The sequence below is a fragment of the Dasypus novemcinctus genome, chromosome 9, assembly GCF_030445035.2.
Source record: "Dasypus novemcinctus isolate mDasNov1 chromosome 9, mDasNov1.1.hap2, whole genome shotgun sequence".
NCBI lineage: Eukaryota > Metazoa > Chordata > Mammalia > Cingulata > Dasypodidae > Dasypus > Dasypus novemcinctus.
In genome coordinates, this window is record NC_080681.1 from 12,547,441 (window position 1) to 12,564,902 (window position 17,462).

Consider the following 17,462-nt stretch of genomic DNA (forward strand, 5'->3'; position numbering starts at 1 on the left):
ATTACTAGTAGAATACATAGCCTGTCACCTTTTGTCATTTAACTAGAGGAAAAGTGGGATGTTATTTACTTATACAGAAAAAACTTTTTGTGGCATTTTTAATGTAAATATGAAACCTTAGAAGCACAAACTGAAAAATATAAAAGTGAAGATCAATATTCTGTCTGCTATAATTTGGAAATAACATGTTAGAAATAACATCTGTAAAATTAAGAGATTCACAGATTTTATAATTTGAAGGGAACTCAGAAATTATTTAATCCAAACTCTTATTTAGTAAATTAGAAAATGAGGCCCATAAAAGTTATAGTCTTTCCTGAAGCTAGTATGTATATAAAAGACAATTTAGAGAGAAGACTTAAAGTAAGACACAGTGGCTTGAGTGCAATTTGTTATTATAATTTCTTTTTTTCCCCCCAAAGATAATTTAAATAAGGGTTCTACCTTTCACAACCTGATAGAATTCCTGTGGTTCATGTTTTGCACAAATATAGTTTAATTAAAGATTATTTAGGGTTTCTAAGTATTTCATAAAAATGATTATACATATATACCAGTTGTGTACTTAAAAATACCTAGATATAGATTTAGGCCTTATGAAAAGAAACATGGACTCATTTAGTTCAATCCATAAACATTTTTAACAATGTTTTAAAATAAGCTTCAGGTCAAAATTCTGATCTTTTATCTACCTAATACTTTTAGGAACTTCTAGCTTCTAACCCTATTTCCTTCTCCAATCATTCATATTCAGGCCAATAAAAACTTCACAGGGTTAAGCTAGGTCTGGAAGGATACCAATGAACAGGGTTCATCCATTAGATTTCTACTCGCTCAGTCCAGAGGAAGTCAGGACAGCTGTCAGTCTAGATGTGAAAGGTACTAATCTCTCCATGCAAAGCAGCTTTCGCTGGGCTCAGAACAATGTACTGAAAAATTCAACTCATAATTTTAGGGAAGATGTATCCAAAGCATATTTACTTTCTCACAAAGCTAAAATTCTACTTCCTGATGAATTAAGTTACTGTGCCTATTTTTGTTTGAGACACACTATGAACAAACTTAATTACAACAAAAGTAACATTAAAAAGAATAACAAGAACAAAGATTTCTTCAACTTTCTATTTTTTAAGGTTATTATAGGTATATCAACCTCAATTATTAGACTTAAGAGTAATCTGATTTTTTTCACTTGTGTGTAAAAATATCAAAATAAAACAAATTAAATAAGAATATTTTAAAATAAAGATTCGTAAATGTACCTAATGCTGCTTTCACTTTCCTTCAAGAAAACATAAGAAAAATCAAGTGATTTTAAAGTTTCTTTGCTCAAGTCATTTGAGAGTTGACCTTGTTCTTCTTAAATAAGCAAAATCCTGCCTTTCTCAACACATATAAACTTGACTATTATTTTAACATATTACACTTTTTTTTTCTTTTTTTTCCCTATTATATTTTCACCTATTTTGTCTGCTCTTGAAAAAATATGTGAAATCTGAAAGGGCATTTTTAAGACTTCTTTAGGGGTATCTGCATAATGTATTCCTTGTGTCTCCCATTGCCTCACTATTCAGATAAATATTTCTTTACATGTAAAGCACTAGCAGCATTCATATTTCTATGACTATCTGTAGTTTACTTTTAATTAAAAAAAGAAATTTAATGTTGCTTTAATGTGAATACAAGATTTCAGAAAATCATACAATTTTCTCAAATCAAAACCAACTGCTTATATTAATATTTAATTTAAATGTAGATGTTAAATTCAAACTGACCCCAATAGTTTCAGGTATTTCTTACACACCAATGGAAGCATAAAAAGACTGGAAACACTTCAGTCTCAGTGGAAGAGCATCCTTTTCCTATCTAGTACCTCTACCTGTTACCTTAGAATTCCTTTGGAACTCCTTCAGTAACATTACTCCGTAAGTCATCCTCTCTTTTCCCGCCATCTTCAATTTCTTCTCTATTGGATTTTTTTCTGTATGTTCAAACCTTTCTCATTTAAAATACAAAATCCTCCTTTCCTTTGAACTCAAGTTCTCCTCTAACCAGTATTTCTCTCCTTCCCATCAGAGCCATGCATTTTATAGGTAAGTAAACCATACTATCCTTACTTATTTACCTTTCATTCACATCTCACCTCCTACAATTTGGTTTCTACCCAACACTATAGAAAAACTACTCTGGATGCAAGGTATACTTTTCTGTCCTCATTTTAAATCTTGCAGCATTTAATTGTTCTTTTCTGAAATTCATTCCCCTCTTGGCTTTTCACTCTGGAATGACTCCTTCTACCCTGGTTTTTTATTTCAATAACTTTCATGTGTTTTTTTCCAGATTTGCTAAGTCTTCTGCTATTCTCAGTCTTTCTGAAAGCCTAAAACCCCTCACATATAAATACAAATCCCCCATCAAACAGGTTCCTCTTTCCATAGTACCTTTTTCCACCTTTCATTCAAACACCTCAGTTAGAAACCTGGGGGTCATTCCAGTTGCTACCCTCTCATATATTCTCCACATCCAAATAGAGATTATGTCCCATGGTTTCTACCCCTTAACTCTTCTTCCCCAGCCTATCCCTTCTCTCTGGTAGCACTGTTGGTTCGGGCTTCATCATGTCTCACCCTAATTATGATGATGCTTCCTAATGGAACTTCCTGTTTCAGTCATAGACCACTCCAATTTGCCCTCTGTAATGTTGCCAAATTGATTCTTCTTAAAGGTATTTTTGTCATTCTGTGCTTTAGAACTTGCAAAGGCTCATCACAGATTCAGGATAAAAGCCCAAAGTTTCTTGGAAGAGCAAAGAAGGACCTTGACTTTATAGATCTTTTCCAGCCTTATCTTCTACTACTCCCATACAGGTATCTTATTACCCAACCACATGGAGGAACTGTATGCACTTCTCCAAAAACATAAAGAAACACACCATGAAGTAATTCTAAGACTGACAAACAGAAAACTGTGATATCAAATCATTCCTAAAAACACTATTTATTCTTCCTCTACTCCCATGATTTTATTCTCTCCCCTTCCTTTAGTTCCTGGCCCATATGGTTTCAGAGAAATAGAATAAATTAAGGCTGGATGATGAGTAAACTTTCAAAATAAGAACTAGAAGGTTAGCAGTAAGATAACAGCCAATGAAACATAAACCATGTGAAATCCCGAACTATAAACTCTGCTATTTTTGAAAACAGTAACAGCTCTAAAAGTTAAAAGTAAATTAGGACAAACCAAACGATCTTATAAGTCTATCTTTATGATTCCATGACATTTTGTGCTTTTATCTGAGCAGAGAAAGACTATGAAACAAGACATATTGAGAAAAAAACATCAGCACATAGTATTTTCAACTGCTGCCTTTTTTTTTGGTATTAGAAATCTTTGATATTTTCTAAGCAATGATCATTTTATCAACTGCTGATGAAACCACAGTCATACAGTTTTGAAACAGACATTCAGGTCTCCCACTGATTCTATAATATGAATACCACCTTAAGATGTGCTTAAATATATTCCCTAAACCCCGGTAATCTGAAATTATTCTAATATATGTCTTTTAAATAGATAACATACAAAGTATTAACTTTCAGTTACTGCCATATTAAGAACAGCTTAAACTCTATTTGAATAAGTTTAGCAAAAATCAATTTGACATGAACTTGAACAGCTGAACTGCCCCGCAGTCTGCTTTTTCAAGGCCTAGAAAACTAAATGTACTAGGGATCTCAACTAAAAGAAATTCATTAATGACTCAGCTTAATTAGAGACTAGGTTAAGATGCTCTCCTGTTTTTCATAGCCAAAGAATTTTATTTTGACATTTCATGGAATATACCAGTCTTTTCTCAAGTCCTTTCTCTTTGAATTCTTGGCCATGAAAAAAAGAATAACTTGAGCAGTGTAAATAGAATGTCATACCGAATTAAACACCAATTGGTGAATACCATCCTTAACTTTGTTCCAACACTGGTTTTACTCTTTCAAATTTAATCACCAGGGAGGAACTACTCAAAGAAAGGCATTTAGATTTCATTTTTTAAATTCCCAGAATTTCATTAGCAGTAATAATCCATATAGTGTGCTCAAATGAATTATCATGGGCTTAGATTTTTGTAGATTACTACAATGGAGTATTATTCAGTTGTAAAAAGGAATTAAGTTCTGGTATTATAAATTAGACACAAAAGGACAGATATTAGACGATTCCACCTATATGAAATAACTGGAAAATACAATCCATATAGATAGAAAGTAGTTACAAGTTACTAGGGGCATGAAGGAGGGGGAATGGAGAATTAATGTTAATGGGTGCAGAGTTTCTGTTTGGAGTAATGGAAAGATTTTGATAATGGATGGTAGCAGAATATTGTGAATTTAATTAATGCCACTGAAGTGTGTGCTTGAAAGTGGTTATACTGGAAATTTTACGTAGTATATATTGTTACTACAATGAGAAAAAAAAAAGGAAGAGAGGGACTAAAGAGACAATTAAATTTAACAAATGATCCTTAACTGGATCTAATAAAGAAGGAGAAATGCCCAAAAGGACATTATTGGGACAATTTAAAAAATTGGAATATAGACTGTATGCTTTATACCAATGTTAAATTTCTTAAACTTGATAACCTTACTTACTGTGGTTATATAAGTGAATATCTTTGTTCTTGGGAAATATACTTTGAGGTGTGAAGTGGTAAAAGAGCATGATGTATGCAACCTACTCAAATGTTTAGAAGATAGATAAAATGATTAAATGTGGCATAATGTTAAAAGTTGATAGGGGATACACTGAAGTTCTATGTACTGTTTTTGTATTATTTTTACAACTTTCCTATAAGTTTGAAATTATTTCAAAATACAGTTTAAAAAAAATTCAATAAATAAAGAAAACCATGTGAAAATAGAACTTAATATAAGCCATGATATTAGAGATAAGAGCTGTTCTTTGCTCTCAGGAACTGACTTCTTTTTCCTGAAAATGCATTTTCATATATTAAAATAAAACACAGAGGTAAGGTGAATAAAAGGAAAAAAAGACAACTGGAGAAGACTGAGGAGGGGTGACGGCTTTTTAAATGGTTTTTAAAAATATTGGTTAGAAGGATCTGGTATTATTTCCTATGACATGACACAGGGACATATGACAGAGATTATTAGCTAATAGCTATAATAATAAACACTTAAACCTCTTTTATTTATTAAATTAATTTGGTAATTTGACCAATTCCCAATACTCAAAATACCTAGAAGCAACATTCTCCATATTTGAGAAAGAAAACAAAAACACACTAAGTGTTACTTACATTCCGAATCGCAATGTTCCAGAAACATATGTTTGCCAGTGTGCACAATAAAACATGAATGTCCCAGCAAAACAACAAAAAAACATCCAATCAGGGTTTGTCCCCAGTTGTACTGCAATACAAGTTCCAAGAACCACAAAAACTGCAGAAGAAAGAGCACAATGAAAACTGAACACTTTGAATAGCAAACATTAACTGTGCTGGAAAGGATTTTAGATTAGGCAAAGAGAAGATATGCTATGAATGTACAATCTGCTTTCAGTTTTCTACTATTACAGGGAAGTAGGATATAATCCTGACATTATCATTTACCCCATAATTTTAATCTCTTCTTTCATTAAACCACTTAAAATACTAAAATTCCTGAAAGCCACTAAAATATTTTAGCATTTTTAAAATATTAGATGCTTTTTCTTACTTAGCAGTTTATCATTATGGGTGACATACTATAATGGAAACCCAAATGTCACTTAAAATACCTTTCATTCTGCAGTCACCTGGTTAAACTGTAACAGCCTTTCAAATTTCCAACCAGCTTTTACTTTGGAAATTTTGAGTTTTTCTTGACTTGAGGTCTTAAATGTTGTAATAGCTTAGTTGCTCCTCCTCCTCTATTAAGCAAGTCACTATAAGAACATTGAAATAATGAATTCAGCATGCACCTACATATGCAAATCTGGGTTCAGAAGGTAAATGATCAAGGGTTTCTGTTTGCTTCTTCTTAAATTTTAAAATGGTATGCTAAATGACAAGAAACCAATTGAAGAAGTATGTAAAAATAAGGGGAGAAGGCAGTTCCTATCAGTAAGATTAGGTAGAAGCTGTCATTTAGTTTCTAAATCTCTCTTACCACTCCGAAAAATTACTAAAATATTACTTTTAAAACTTGCAAAATAGTACAAATAAAGGCCTATCGCCATAATATAACTATGGGAACTCATCAACTGCTAGTCCTTTAATGAATATTTTTGCTAGTCATTTTACCCTATTCCTTGATCACAGTTATGAAGTCTTTATAACATAAATTTAGATGCCTAAAGAATATTAAGTTAAATGTACAGATTACTAATTACCATATTAGTCTCCCACTACTGGACTGTCATATACTAATGATGACAATTATCCCCTAAAACTTTAGAAATGAGCAGATGCTAAAACAGTAATATTCAGGGTTAAACATAACTTAAATAGAAAAGAACTTAATTTCTAAATTTCCCAATTCTGCCCATAATGAACAAATATTATTCAGTCAGTCTTTTGAAAATACTAAAATTTAACACAAAACCACTTATTCTGAAAAGTAGTGCAACACCATAAATTTCTTATTCTAACATTATTACTTTTTTAAAAAAATCACTGTAAATAATCATTAACATTAAAACTCAACAATACCTGTTGATAGTGAATCACAACCATGATCAAAAAGTTCTCCTAAAGGAGAACTACTATTGGTTCTTCTTGCTTGTTTTCCATCTATAGCATCCAAAGACTGGTAAATGAAAAGACCACATGCACAAGCAATATATGCCCACAGAGGTGCCTGTGAAATAAAATTAGAAAAAAGAGAGTATTAAGACATATTAGCTACTATTTACCTATAAATAGTTTATCTTCATTTTCCAGAGAAGTACCATTGATTGGAAGCTATGTGAGAGAAGATCTGAGTGCTACATAATAAAGAACTTCTTGAACTAATTAGAAAGGTGAAAGAATTAAATTTCCCTGCCTAATAAGGGTGCTAAAGCAGATGATGCGTAAGTATTTCCAAGGGAAATTACAGAAATCCTATGGGAGATTAGACTAGATAACTTCTATAATACAATTCCTCCCAACATTTAGTTTGTCAATTAATGACATTTAAATAGTACTGTATTTCCCAATTGTGTCTTTCAAGATGTTTACAAATATTACATGAAAATATTTTTCTATGCTTAACTCATGTGGTACACAGTGGGTTAAATAATGTTAGAGATTTCTCTACAACTGGACTTCTTCCAATCCATAATACTGCCAATGCATATTGTGACTATCTAAAAAGAGGGACACAATATGCTGCTTCTTCCCAAATTTATTTGAGCATGTAATTTATTGTAAACATACCTCTTCAACATTCCATGGAACAACACTTTGGGAAATGATACTTTAGTACACACAAAATTTAGAACACTAATTTTCAAATATTTTCAAGCAACAATTCTCTTTTCCCAAGCAGAAACGGAATCATTGGTCTTGACTTTAAATATTTTAAGATAAAAAAGAGCTTCTATTTGATTTATCCTTAAACTTGTTAGGAGAGTGTTGTTTTATCACTTTTTGCTATGTTCCCATGCTCAGGCCATGAAGAAACTTTAATAATCACAAGATATTTTCTCAGATATAGGTTACCAAGTTAAAATGTACTAAACTCACAGAGCTGCAAATTAAAATTACTCAGAGCAGCAAATAACTTTCTGTATATTTTATACTGCAAAAGATTCCTTCAATAGAAAAGGGTTTCCTCCTAGAGCTCTGTTTCAACCTCAGTTATTAAAAGGTAAAGTGTCTCTCTTAAACATCTTCATGGTATCCCATGGTTTAGGACATTGAGACTATTAATAGGATCATAGTCTATATTTCCCCTAAGCCAGTTACAAACCCTGTAAGTATCGACAGGGGTTATGTAACCAGACTTTACATGTAAGCACACTGGACTGGGTAATTAATCCTGTGTGACTGAGAACGCCATCTTCTGGAGTTTGGATTGATCTACTATTTCTTGCTGCTAACGGAATTCAGTAACTCTCTAGAGTGGCGCTGTCCTGCATATACAGCAGCCATTAGCCATGTGTGGCTATTTAAATTTAAATTAATTGAAGTTAAATAAAGCAAAAAATTCATTTCCACAGTTGCCTAGCCATATGTGACTATGGCTATCATATTGAACCACACAAACACAGAATATTCCCATCATCACCGAAAGTTCTGGTGAATAGCATTGCTCTAGAATACTAGTGATGATAGGGAGTTCTTGGGGTCTGAATTTAAAATTTTAACAGGCAAAGTGTTACTGTGGAACAGAGACAACTTCAACTATTAGTATACACACAATCCCAGACAGCAAAAAGGTAATAATTATATATAAAAAAAGACAGTAAAGCTTTCTTGTCTTCTTTGGATTGCCCTTTCTTCCTGTGAATCTGTAGATCACTACATTACTATTTATATATTTCTTTCTTGTTTCATTATTTCACAACCTCAGAGGTGTTTTAAGAAGAAAGTCTTCTCAGGAGTAAGTATCATATTATCTGGGTTAAGAATCTGGGAAAGTCACTGAATGAATGAACTCATGTATCAATTAGGAAATCATTACACCCTGATTGGCAAGTGGGGAAGAAATGGGGTAATCAAATAATCTTATCATAATCTGGCAATTAACTTGCAAAATCTTACAGAGATGTTCTTATGTGTGAGCCAACTCAAGAGAAAATTCTAAGAAATGTCATTTTTACTGAGCTTTTGGAACAGAATTGAGGAGTTTACATACACACACATATATATATATATGGTGGTGCAAGAGTGATTTTTTTTTTTCTGGAAGGATCTACACACCAAAAAAATTGATAAACATTCATTGTTAACTTTAAAGAGGGACTTGGAGACAGTGCTAGGAAGGAAAGGCAGGTAAAAGGGAGATTTTACTTTTTTGCTTTATATCTTTTTCTGTTTGAATTTTTCTTTGTTATTTTTACCCTCTCCTTACTCATGTCATAGGAGTCAACTATGGAGTGAGATTATGGGACAATGTGCCATTTGAATTTTCTTTCCACTTTTCTTATTTAAAGAAATATCCAAGGATTTTTTTTTTTAATTAGTGACTTAAAAGCATTAAACTTAGCAATCTAAAAACAAACAAGCATTTACAGAAAAACTCTTAAGATCACATTCCAGAAAGTTGTATTTAAATTTGATAGAATTTTTACTGGTTAATAGCATCACTCAGTTCTGGTTTTTGCATATGTAAAATGGATAACACCAACTTCTTTTATCTGTCTGATGGAGCAAAGGTAACAAGCATATATAACATATCAAGTTGTAAGACAAGTTTCAAATTAACAAATGGGCTTTAAATATTTAGTAACATAAGAAGATTACGAGGGTATTTTCATTCTCCAAAAAGGGAGAAGTACAATAAGAGAAAAAAGAACAAAAGTAAAAAAAAAAAAAGGGGGGCGGTGAGAAGTCCACACTTCTACCCTAGGAATTTGAAAAATAGGAGGTGATTTTCCTTTCTCATCCACTAGAAAGTTTGTTTTTTCCAACAAAAAAAGGCAAACCTAGCTAAAATCTGTAACCTCTAAGAGTGGCATTCTTTTCTATCAGAAAGATTGGGGATCTAAAACTCTGGTGTACTTAAAAAAAAAATCAGTAATATCTATATGGAAAAATCTGTAATACAGATAGACATAAAATTTAATGATGGCCCACTATTCTAAGGCCCAAAAGAATTAGGACTACAATGAATGAAAATTTTCCTGAGTGGTTAATTTGTGGATGCATTTAACTCCTCAAAACCAGTAAAGGAAAAAAATAAGTAAGAAATAAGGATTCAGATGAATTCATAAATCCTTCTTCTCTAAGGTATTATTAGAGGAAATCAGGAATGGGAGAGGGACTGTGAGGAAAAAGAATAGATTACATCCTGAATCTTTTTGACCAACGTAATAACAATCATCTCTTTACTGAGCATTTTAAGCCAGGCACTTTGTTTAGCACTTTGTTTTATACACACATGATCTTTCTAAAGTCTCACAACACTACTGCAAAATAAGATTTAAGAGGATAAATAAACTATGACTTAGCAAAGTTACATATTCTACTGATCATAAAGATAATAAGAGCAGGAAGACAGCCATGGCATTCTGATCTGAGCCAAACGAGTTCTACGATGCAGATATGAAAAAATCCAGGTATATTCTTTTCTAGCATTACCTTCACTTGTAGAGTACCAAACAGTGGCACAGTCACAATCTACTTTGATTCTTTCCAGTAGCAATTTTGAAATATACTCTGTGATCAGGGTAGTTCCCATTGTGGAAGTTCCCCTAAAACTTTAATTAATTCTAGGGTTATTCCAGTAATTCCAAAACACTTAAGGACAGAGGTCAGGAAAAGTAGAGGGAACATGGTGCCTGGTATACTCTGGATGCTCAATGAATGACAAGTAGTGGCTGAGCTACCTGTGAACCTGCTCTCACTTCCTAATCCCCATATTGGAACTAGCTTGGAACTACTAGAGGACTTCCAGTGGAATCAATCCACATTATTGTTATTCTTCTATATCTCTAAGGATGTGTGAAATCTGGACCAAATTTCTCTGGAAGTAGCTGTTAGGACCTCAGGGAAGCCACAGGTGAAATAGCTCAAAGAACACATGATAAAGGACCCTACGACATATCTAAACAATCATACTGCTTTTTGTTCTTTATGTTTCCTGACTGATACATAGCAAGATAGCTAAGAAAATAAGGGAAAACCAGAAAAACATCCATATGATTTATATGGACTATATTTGTACAGAAAAAAAAATTAATATAAAAGTATTTAAGGATAAGGAGAAATAAGCCCCTGGAAGAAGACAAAAATAACACGTTTTATAGGTAAATCTGACTCTCAAAAGCCATTCACTTCAAGAGATATTTGTGGAAACAAATGATAAATACAGAAAGTGATAGTGGGTTAGATGGCAGTAATTTTATCTCAAAGGACAAATCATCCAAAAAACACATTTTTAAATTTTTAAATAAATTCAAACTAAAAGCAAGACAAGGAATCTTGGGGCCCACATTATTCTCTATGGTTCAAAGAGTCACTTTTGACACCTTTAGTGGAGGGTTACTTTCTATCTTCTTGGGGTACCTGAGACCTAACATTCTGATTCACAGAGTCCCAACCAACGTTTCTGATTCTCTTCCTCTATGTATCTTAGGTCACATTTTAACAAGGACATTTTGAAACCAAAGAAATAAACATCATTTTACCCATTCAGGACAAGATATCTAGTTTTGTTTTTGGTTTTAATGGCTATAGTGACAGCAGTAGAGAAATCTGGATTTGAGAAGAGTTAGGGAGAGTATTAGTAAGCAATACCATGCTTCCTTTCTTAATGGCAGCCAGAGCAGGATGCAGAATAGAAAATATATTCAAACTTCTTACACTTCCTTTGCCTTGCTAGAATAACAAACATATACCTAAGGACTATGAGCCACACAGGTTTATAGGAAGAGAAAAGGGATGGTCAACAGTCTCCATGGAATGGAGTGAAACACCCTTCTGGTTAGACTGGTTTCCAGCCATACCATATCTAGTAAGAGAACACTCTCTTTGACCATTTAAAATTTTTCTAAGACTTTATTCAGTCATTTTTAAAAAAAATGGGATAAAAATCCTTTGCAAAGAATTGAAAATTTTTTATTTTAAAGGAAATATTTTATAGGCTAATCCCTGCTATCATCAATTTATCTTCTATGATCAGAACTTATCGCCTGCCTCTGGTTTCTAAGAAGCAATAGTAAATAAAGCAGATTATCGTTAGGAGCATCGGTATATGCTTTATCAAGAGGATGCATGATAGGATATTTAAAAATAGTTGATAGATACTTGTCAGATAATCTTATCTTAACTAAAATGACCCAGAATCCCAAATAGTGTTCCTGGTACACAACAAATACCACATACTTTACTTAATAAAAAGTATTGTTAAGAAACTCCTCTCACCTGTTCAGTAGCTGTAGGGCAGTAGTAGACTAATAAAACAGTTGTACATATGTTTATTGACAGTCCAATGATGGTAATGAGATTTGGAGCAATCCAGGAAGGAACTCTTCCAACTAGCCATTCCCAATACCCTTGCATTAAAGGTTCAAGTAGAGACCGTCCAGAACTCTGATATCTGTGTTCTTCTAGCCGCTTTAGTTGGTGTCTTGACAATGGTGGTGTAGGTAACTGAAACAATTTATTTAATACACACCCTGTAGTACTCATATGCCCGTAGCCCACAGGGGACTCCGGGTGAGAATCTCCACATCGTTTCCTTGCTGATCGATGCCCACTCATGGATTGTGGTTTTCTTTATAGCTTTTGTAGCTGTGTTTGCCTGAAAAGAAACAAAATAAAATACATCTGTCAGCCACTATTTATATCTTATATCAATATCAGTTCATTTTTTAAAAGGTATTAATAGAGTAATAACATCAAACAGGGATCAGAAAACCAGGGACCTGCTTTAGGTTCTCATTTTTACTGACAGTATGAGTCAAAGAAGTCATATAACTTCACCGTGAAGTAAAAAATATTAAGGGACTTTAATAGTAATATCTTCCTGCTACCTGATGGCCTGTCTGAACTCAAAATTCTTACTCTTTCTTCTATCTCACACTGCTTTCAGTAGTATAATCAAACAAATCTTAGATATGATCCAATCTTTTCACAGATAAGAAAACTCAGGCCAAACACTTACCCAGAGATACCTAGCAAATTAGTATCAGAAGAATGACTTGGATAAACATGGGTAGTAAACTAGGTTTTTATTTAATGATAACAGCTATCATTTAGAGAGCACTTATATGCCAAAAATGTCAAACACTTTTCATATATTAACTCATTTAATCTTCACAACAACCCTAGAAGGAAGAATTTATTAATTATTCCTATTTTTACAGAAAAACAAAAATTAAAACACAGAGAGGTTAATTAGCTTGCCCAAGTTCACAAAGCAGGTAGGTAGTATTCAAACAAATTCAAGGTTTCTGTTTAAACTAAACTGAACGATAAAACTTCTTACTGGGGTACAGGGGTGACATGGTATTTGCGGTGGGATTAAACAACAAAGAAAAAGATTAACTTTAAAGAAGCACTAGTAGAGTGGCCTGATGAACTGAGGAAGTAGTAAGAAAAAGTATAAGTGAGCTAAGCAATGATTGTTAATAAAGGACTCTGAGTTTAACCACTGGAATATGGACACTTGATTCAAAAAGATTACAGATAACATAATTTTTATAGATTATTAACCAGCATAAGAAAATAATAACAGGAGTATTTTCGAGATTAAGAAGACCACTATGTGTATCCATCAGAATGGAGAAAGTAGTGAGAACTCTTAAAAATTAGTATGGAGAGATCAATGGTTTGAAATGGTGATTAGGGTGATAAAACTGGAAATATGAAAGACAATCAAACTTGTAAGTCTATTTAGAAGGAAGAATCAGCAAAAAGTGCTTAGGGATTACATATGAAGGATAAGGTGTCAACCACCAGAGACTAAGTGGTACTACTGGAAAAGAAAATCAGTCTGGTATTTTGGCTTTGGAGGGGCACAGTGAGAGTGGAAAGTCAGGATAAGGGTAGGAAGGAAAAACATACCTGGAATTTTTAAATAGAGATGCTTGAGATAAAAACAAAAGACAGGAGTTTAAATAAACTTACAAGCTAAAGTTAGCAATTAGAAAGTAGAAGAGTTCTTGAGAGAATTAGGTATGGAGAGAAAGGGAAAAAATAAGTAACTGTGGGAAACCCCTTGTTTAGGGGCCAGAGAAGGAAGAGAAGCCGTAAGAGGATTTTTTTTTTTTTAAAGGAATAATCTTAACAGAACTAAAAAGATAGTAGCACTGAACCAAGAGATGTATCTTCTGGTCATAAAGTATTCAGAAAGCAATATAAAATTCTCACAGAAACACTGCACTATAGGAATATAAAATATGATAGAGAGGATCCAGGACCTAGTATCAAAACTAGCCCAGGAGTTCAAATACTTCTGAAATCCCTCTGCCCTATAAATATCAAATTCTAAGTTTTAGTGTCACTAACGGTCTAAAGTAGCATTCTGATTCTCTGTCAGATCATGTATTTCAATATTTGGTTCAGAAAACACATTACTTGTAGGGTTCTTAACCAGGGGTCTATGGTTAAGATTTAAGAGGGTCTTGAATAAAAAAAAATCAACTTATTATCTTTATTTTTTTCTAACCTCTACCTGAAATCTAGAATTTCCTTCACTTATAAATGTATGCAATAAGTTATAGTAGTATTCATTTCATATCACATTACAGTTGTTGTGTATCTCAAAAAATCACTTATGCTCATCCATACTTCGAAATTACAGTAGTTATTAGACCTGAGTTGTTAGACCCGACACTAGCTCAGCCAGCATCTGTCCCTACATTCTGAGAAGGGATGGTTTTCACCTGACTGGCAAAGGGGTCTGTGAAACAAAAAAAGGTTAAGAACCCCTGCATTACTGCAATAGTCAAGTTAACTTACTTAAACAAATTTTCAAAAATCTCAAAAGAATCATTAGCGCCACACTTTAGCCAACTAAAGTATTCTGAAATAATATTAAAATAATTTTCAAACCAAGAAAGTAAGTCAAATTTAAATTTTCATTATTTCAAAGAATTTGCTACACACATTTAATGGAGAACTACTGATTAAATTTTTTAAGCAATGTTCAGATAATATCAAACAACTTTAGGCCAAATGCCAGACCAATAACTATCAAAATACTTAATTTTATAGTAGTAAAATCTTCTATGAGTCTATATGGGTGGTGCATTTCCCTATTTGGTGAGTTATAATCAGTTCTTATGATAAGGGAATAAAAAGTTTAGTTAATTTAATCTATATTTTATTGTTACAATGTTGCATTTTCCTAATTTTTTTTTTTTAAAAAGGTGATATATTGAGGGTTTTGGCCTGCTTTTGGCACTAGTTTAGCTACAAGCAACTGATCCTAATGGTTTTAAGTTTGAGCATTTGGCAGGATTATTTGATAAACTGATACTTTCCTTCTGAGTTTTTTCCCCCCTCTGACCTAGATTTTTTTTTTTTACCTTTTATTTCTTTTTTAGAAAAATCTACATTTTAACAAACCTTTCTAGGTCTAGCCATTATATAATTTATACATGAAATGAGCCAATGAGTTTTATGAAGGTTTTCTTTGCCACCATTTTAATTTGGCAACATTGTCTCTGTGCAGCTATTAACAACACTGCAAATATAAATTCTGATACACGTAGCCCCTGATATATAAATGACTACTTTGCTTTCAACACATACAGATATCCACAGAGGTTGCTGTCACTCCACTCCTCCTTCCTCCCCTCACACCTAAGACAACTATAACAAAAACAGGGGCTTCTGAATTTCAGCAAAAAGCAAGCCTATCTCTGGAGAGGAGGTCTACAATAGGGCAGGTAGCTATATTAGGAAGATCAGGACTATATGGAAAGAAGGGGGAAAAAAGGATGAGGAATGGGAATATGGAAAGGAGGTTAAAATATTACAAAGATTATTTCAGCTACATTGGATTTTTATCTGTAGTCAAGACTATGCCTAAAAGAGTATGGATAAACATCCTTTTCTTACTACACTACAGGGAACTAAAAAAATTCATTTAAGAAATTAAAATTATTGCTAGCTAGCCTAGGAACCTAGCCACCGTCATGAGTTTTTATGGGAAAATGGATTTCAAGCTCCGAATGCATTAAATAAATATCTGAGCGCAGTGAACCAGACAGCCACCATCCCAGCTTTCACGTACAGTGGGAAAACAACTAAAAACAGGTAAACAACCAAATAACATTACACATTGTGACACACAAAGTGCTGAGCCAGAAAGTACTCGGGGGTACGTATTTTAGATAGAAGATGAAGTCTCAGAAGAGGTGGCATTTGTACCAAAATCAGAGGAAGTGAAGGAGGCAGCCATTCCAAGTTCAGGAAGAAAAACAATCCAAAAAAGTAGGGGGAGGCCTCGAGGCAAAAAAGACCTTGTCGGGTTCAGGAACCTGAGAGATCCTTATTGCTCGTTGGTAGTAAATTACATGGAAGAGTGCAATACAATGAAGTTTAAAGAACCAACAATGCAGAAATTTATAAACATGGCAGGGAGTTAAGATTTTGTTCTCAGTAATGCGAAGCCACCAACAAACTTAAGAAATCTACATTTTCTGTAGCACAACCTATTCGTTAATTGAGGACATGTCTTCATAAATCATAAGGGTAAAAGTGAGTATTTTAAACTATAAAAAGTTCCCATCACCTATAACTCAATTTTCAATAATACTGATCACAGTCCTATAGCTACTGCAACATTTCCACTTTAAAAGTAAATTCCCCTCCTACGTTGTAACTTGGCGCTAGTGCTCTGCTCCTTTCATAGCACTTAGCACATTTTGAACTTTATTTTCTCTACACTATAGTCTGTAAGCTCCAAGGCCTTGTGAACATTCTTTCCCCAGAATCTCATTCCATATTTAGAACTTAGCTGATAATCAATGCTCATTTGTTGAATACTGGGGCAGGGTGGGCGCAGGAAAATAGTCCTGTAAAAAGTCAAATTATGCTGAGCAAACTGTGGGAGTACACAGGAGGGGAACACATATGGTCTAAGAATTTTATTTGTGCAGGCATGCATATTTAATATAATCAGCAATATTTAATGAATATCTTTACTAAAATTACATACAATTTGTAGGTCTTAAAAAGTCTATGATGTAGAACATCTCTGCTTACAATGGCAGAGGATAATGGCATGCTGCCTAAATTACTCCTGTGTGAACTTCTGGATTGGGGAACATCTGACAAGTATACACTAAAACAAAACAAAACAAAATACTACTGTTGCTGAGCAGAGCATAAGGTAAACTTATACTGTATCCAATCTGTAGCGTGAATTTGGGAATTCCCACCCTCCATGTCTGAGGATTAGAAATTTGGATAGTAGTCCCTCCACAGGGTATTGGGTACTAGATAGAACTTTCCAATATCTACAGCACTAAAGGGATATACTATAGGTTGACACTATTAGGGAACAGGGAAAAGTAAGAAGAGCAAGAGGAGGAAAAAAAAGAAAACTAAAAGGATCACGCGATTAAATTTAGCATTATTTAACAAGTGATACATAGAGCAAGTTTACAAAAACAAAAGCCTTTTCAGTGGGGTTGGAAGCAAAAACAGCACTGTTCAATTCACTTCTGGTATTTTGCTGAAGTGAATCTTCAGCAAAATATTCTTTTAAAAGAGGAAAAAGCAACTCCCAGGGGAAACAAAACAAAAACAAAAAACACAAAACCTCACACTTCATAGGCTATTATCCTGTTTCTTTAAAAGAGACCCT

General features: G+C 33.4%; 1 protein-coding gene across 4 annotated transcripts in view; it reads right to left on the minus strand.

Moving 5' to 3' along the window:
* CEPT1 (choline/ethanolamine phosphotransferase 1) overlaps positions 1–17,462 on the minus strand; it is a 35,254-nt gene that overhangs the window by 15,760 nt on the left and 2,032 nt on the right. For all 4 annotated transcript variants that reach the window (XM_058303059.2, XM_058303057.1, XM_058303056.2 and 1 more), the window contains exons 2-4: positions 12,065–12,443; positions 6,704–6,851; positions 5,312–5,453 (exon numbers count right to left, since the gene is read on the minus strand). In XM_058303059.2, the coding sequence (XP_058159042.1) occupies positions 5,312–5,453; positions 6,704–6,851; positions 12,065–12,403 (629 nt within the window). In that variant the 5' untranslated portion in view covers positions 12,404–12,443. The remainder of the gene's footprint in view (positions 1–5,311; positions 5,454–6,703; positions 6,852–12,064; positions 12,444–17,462) is intronic.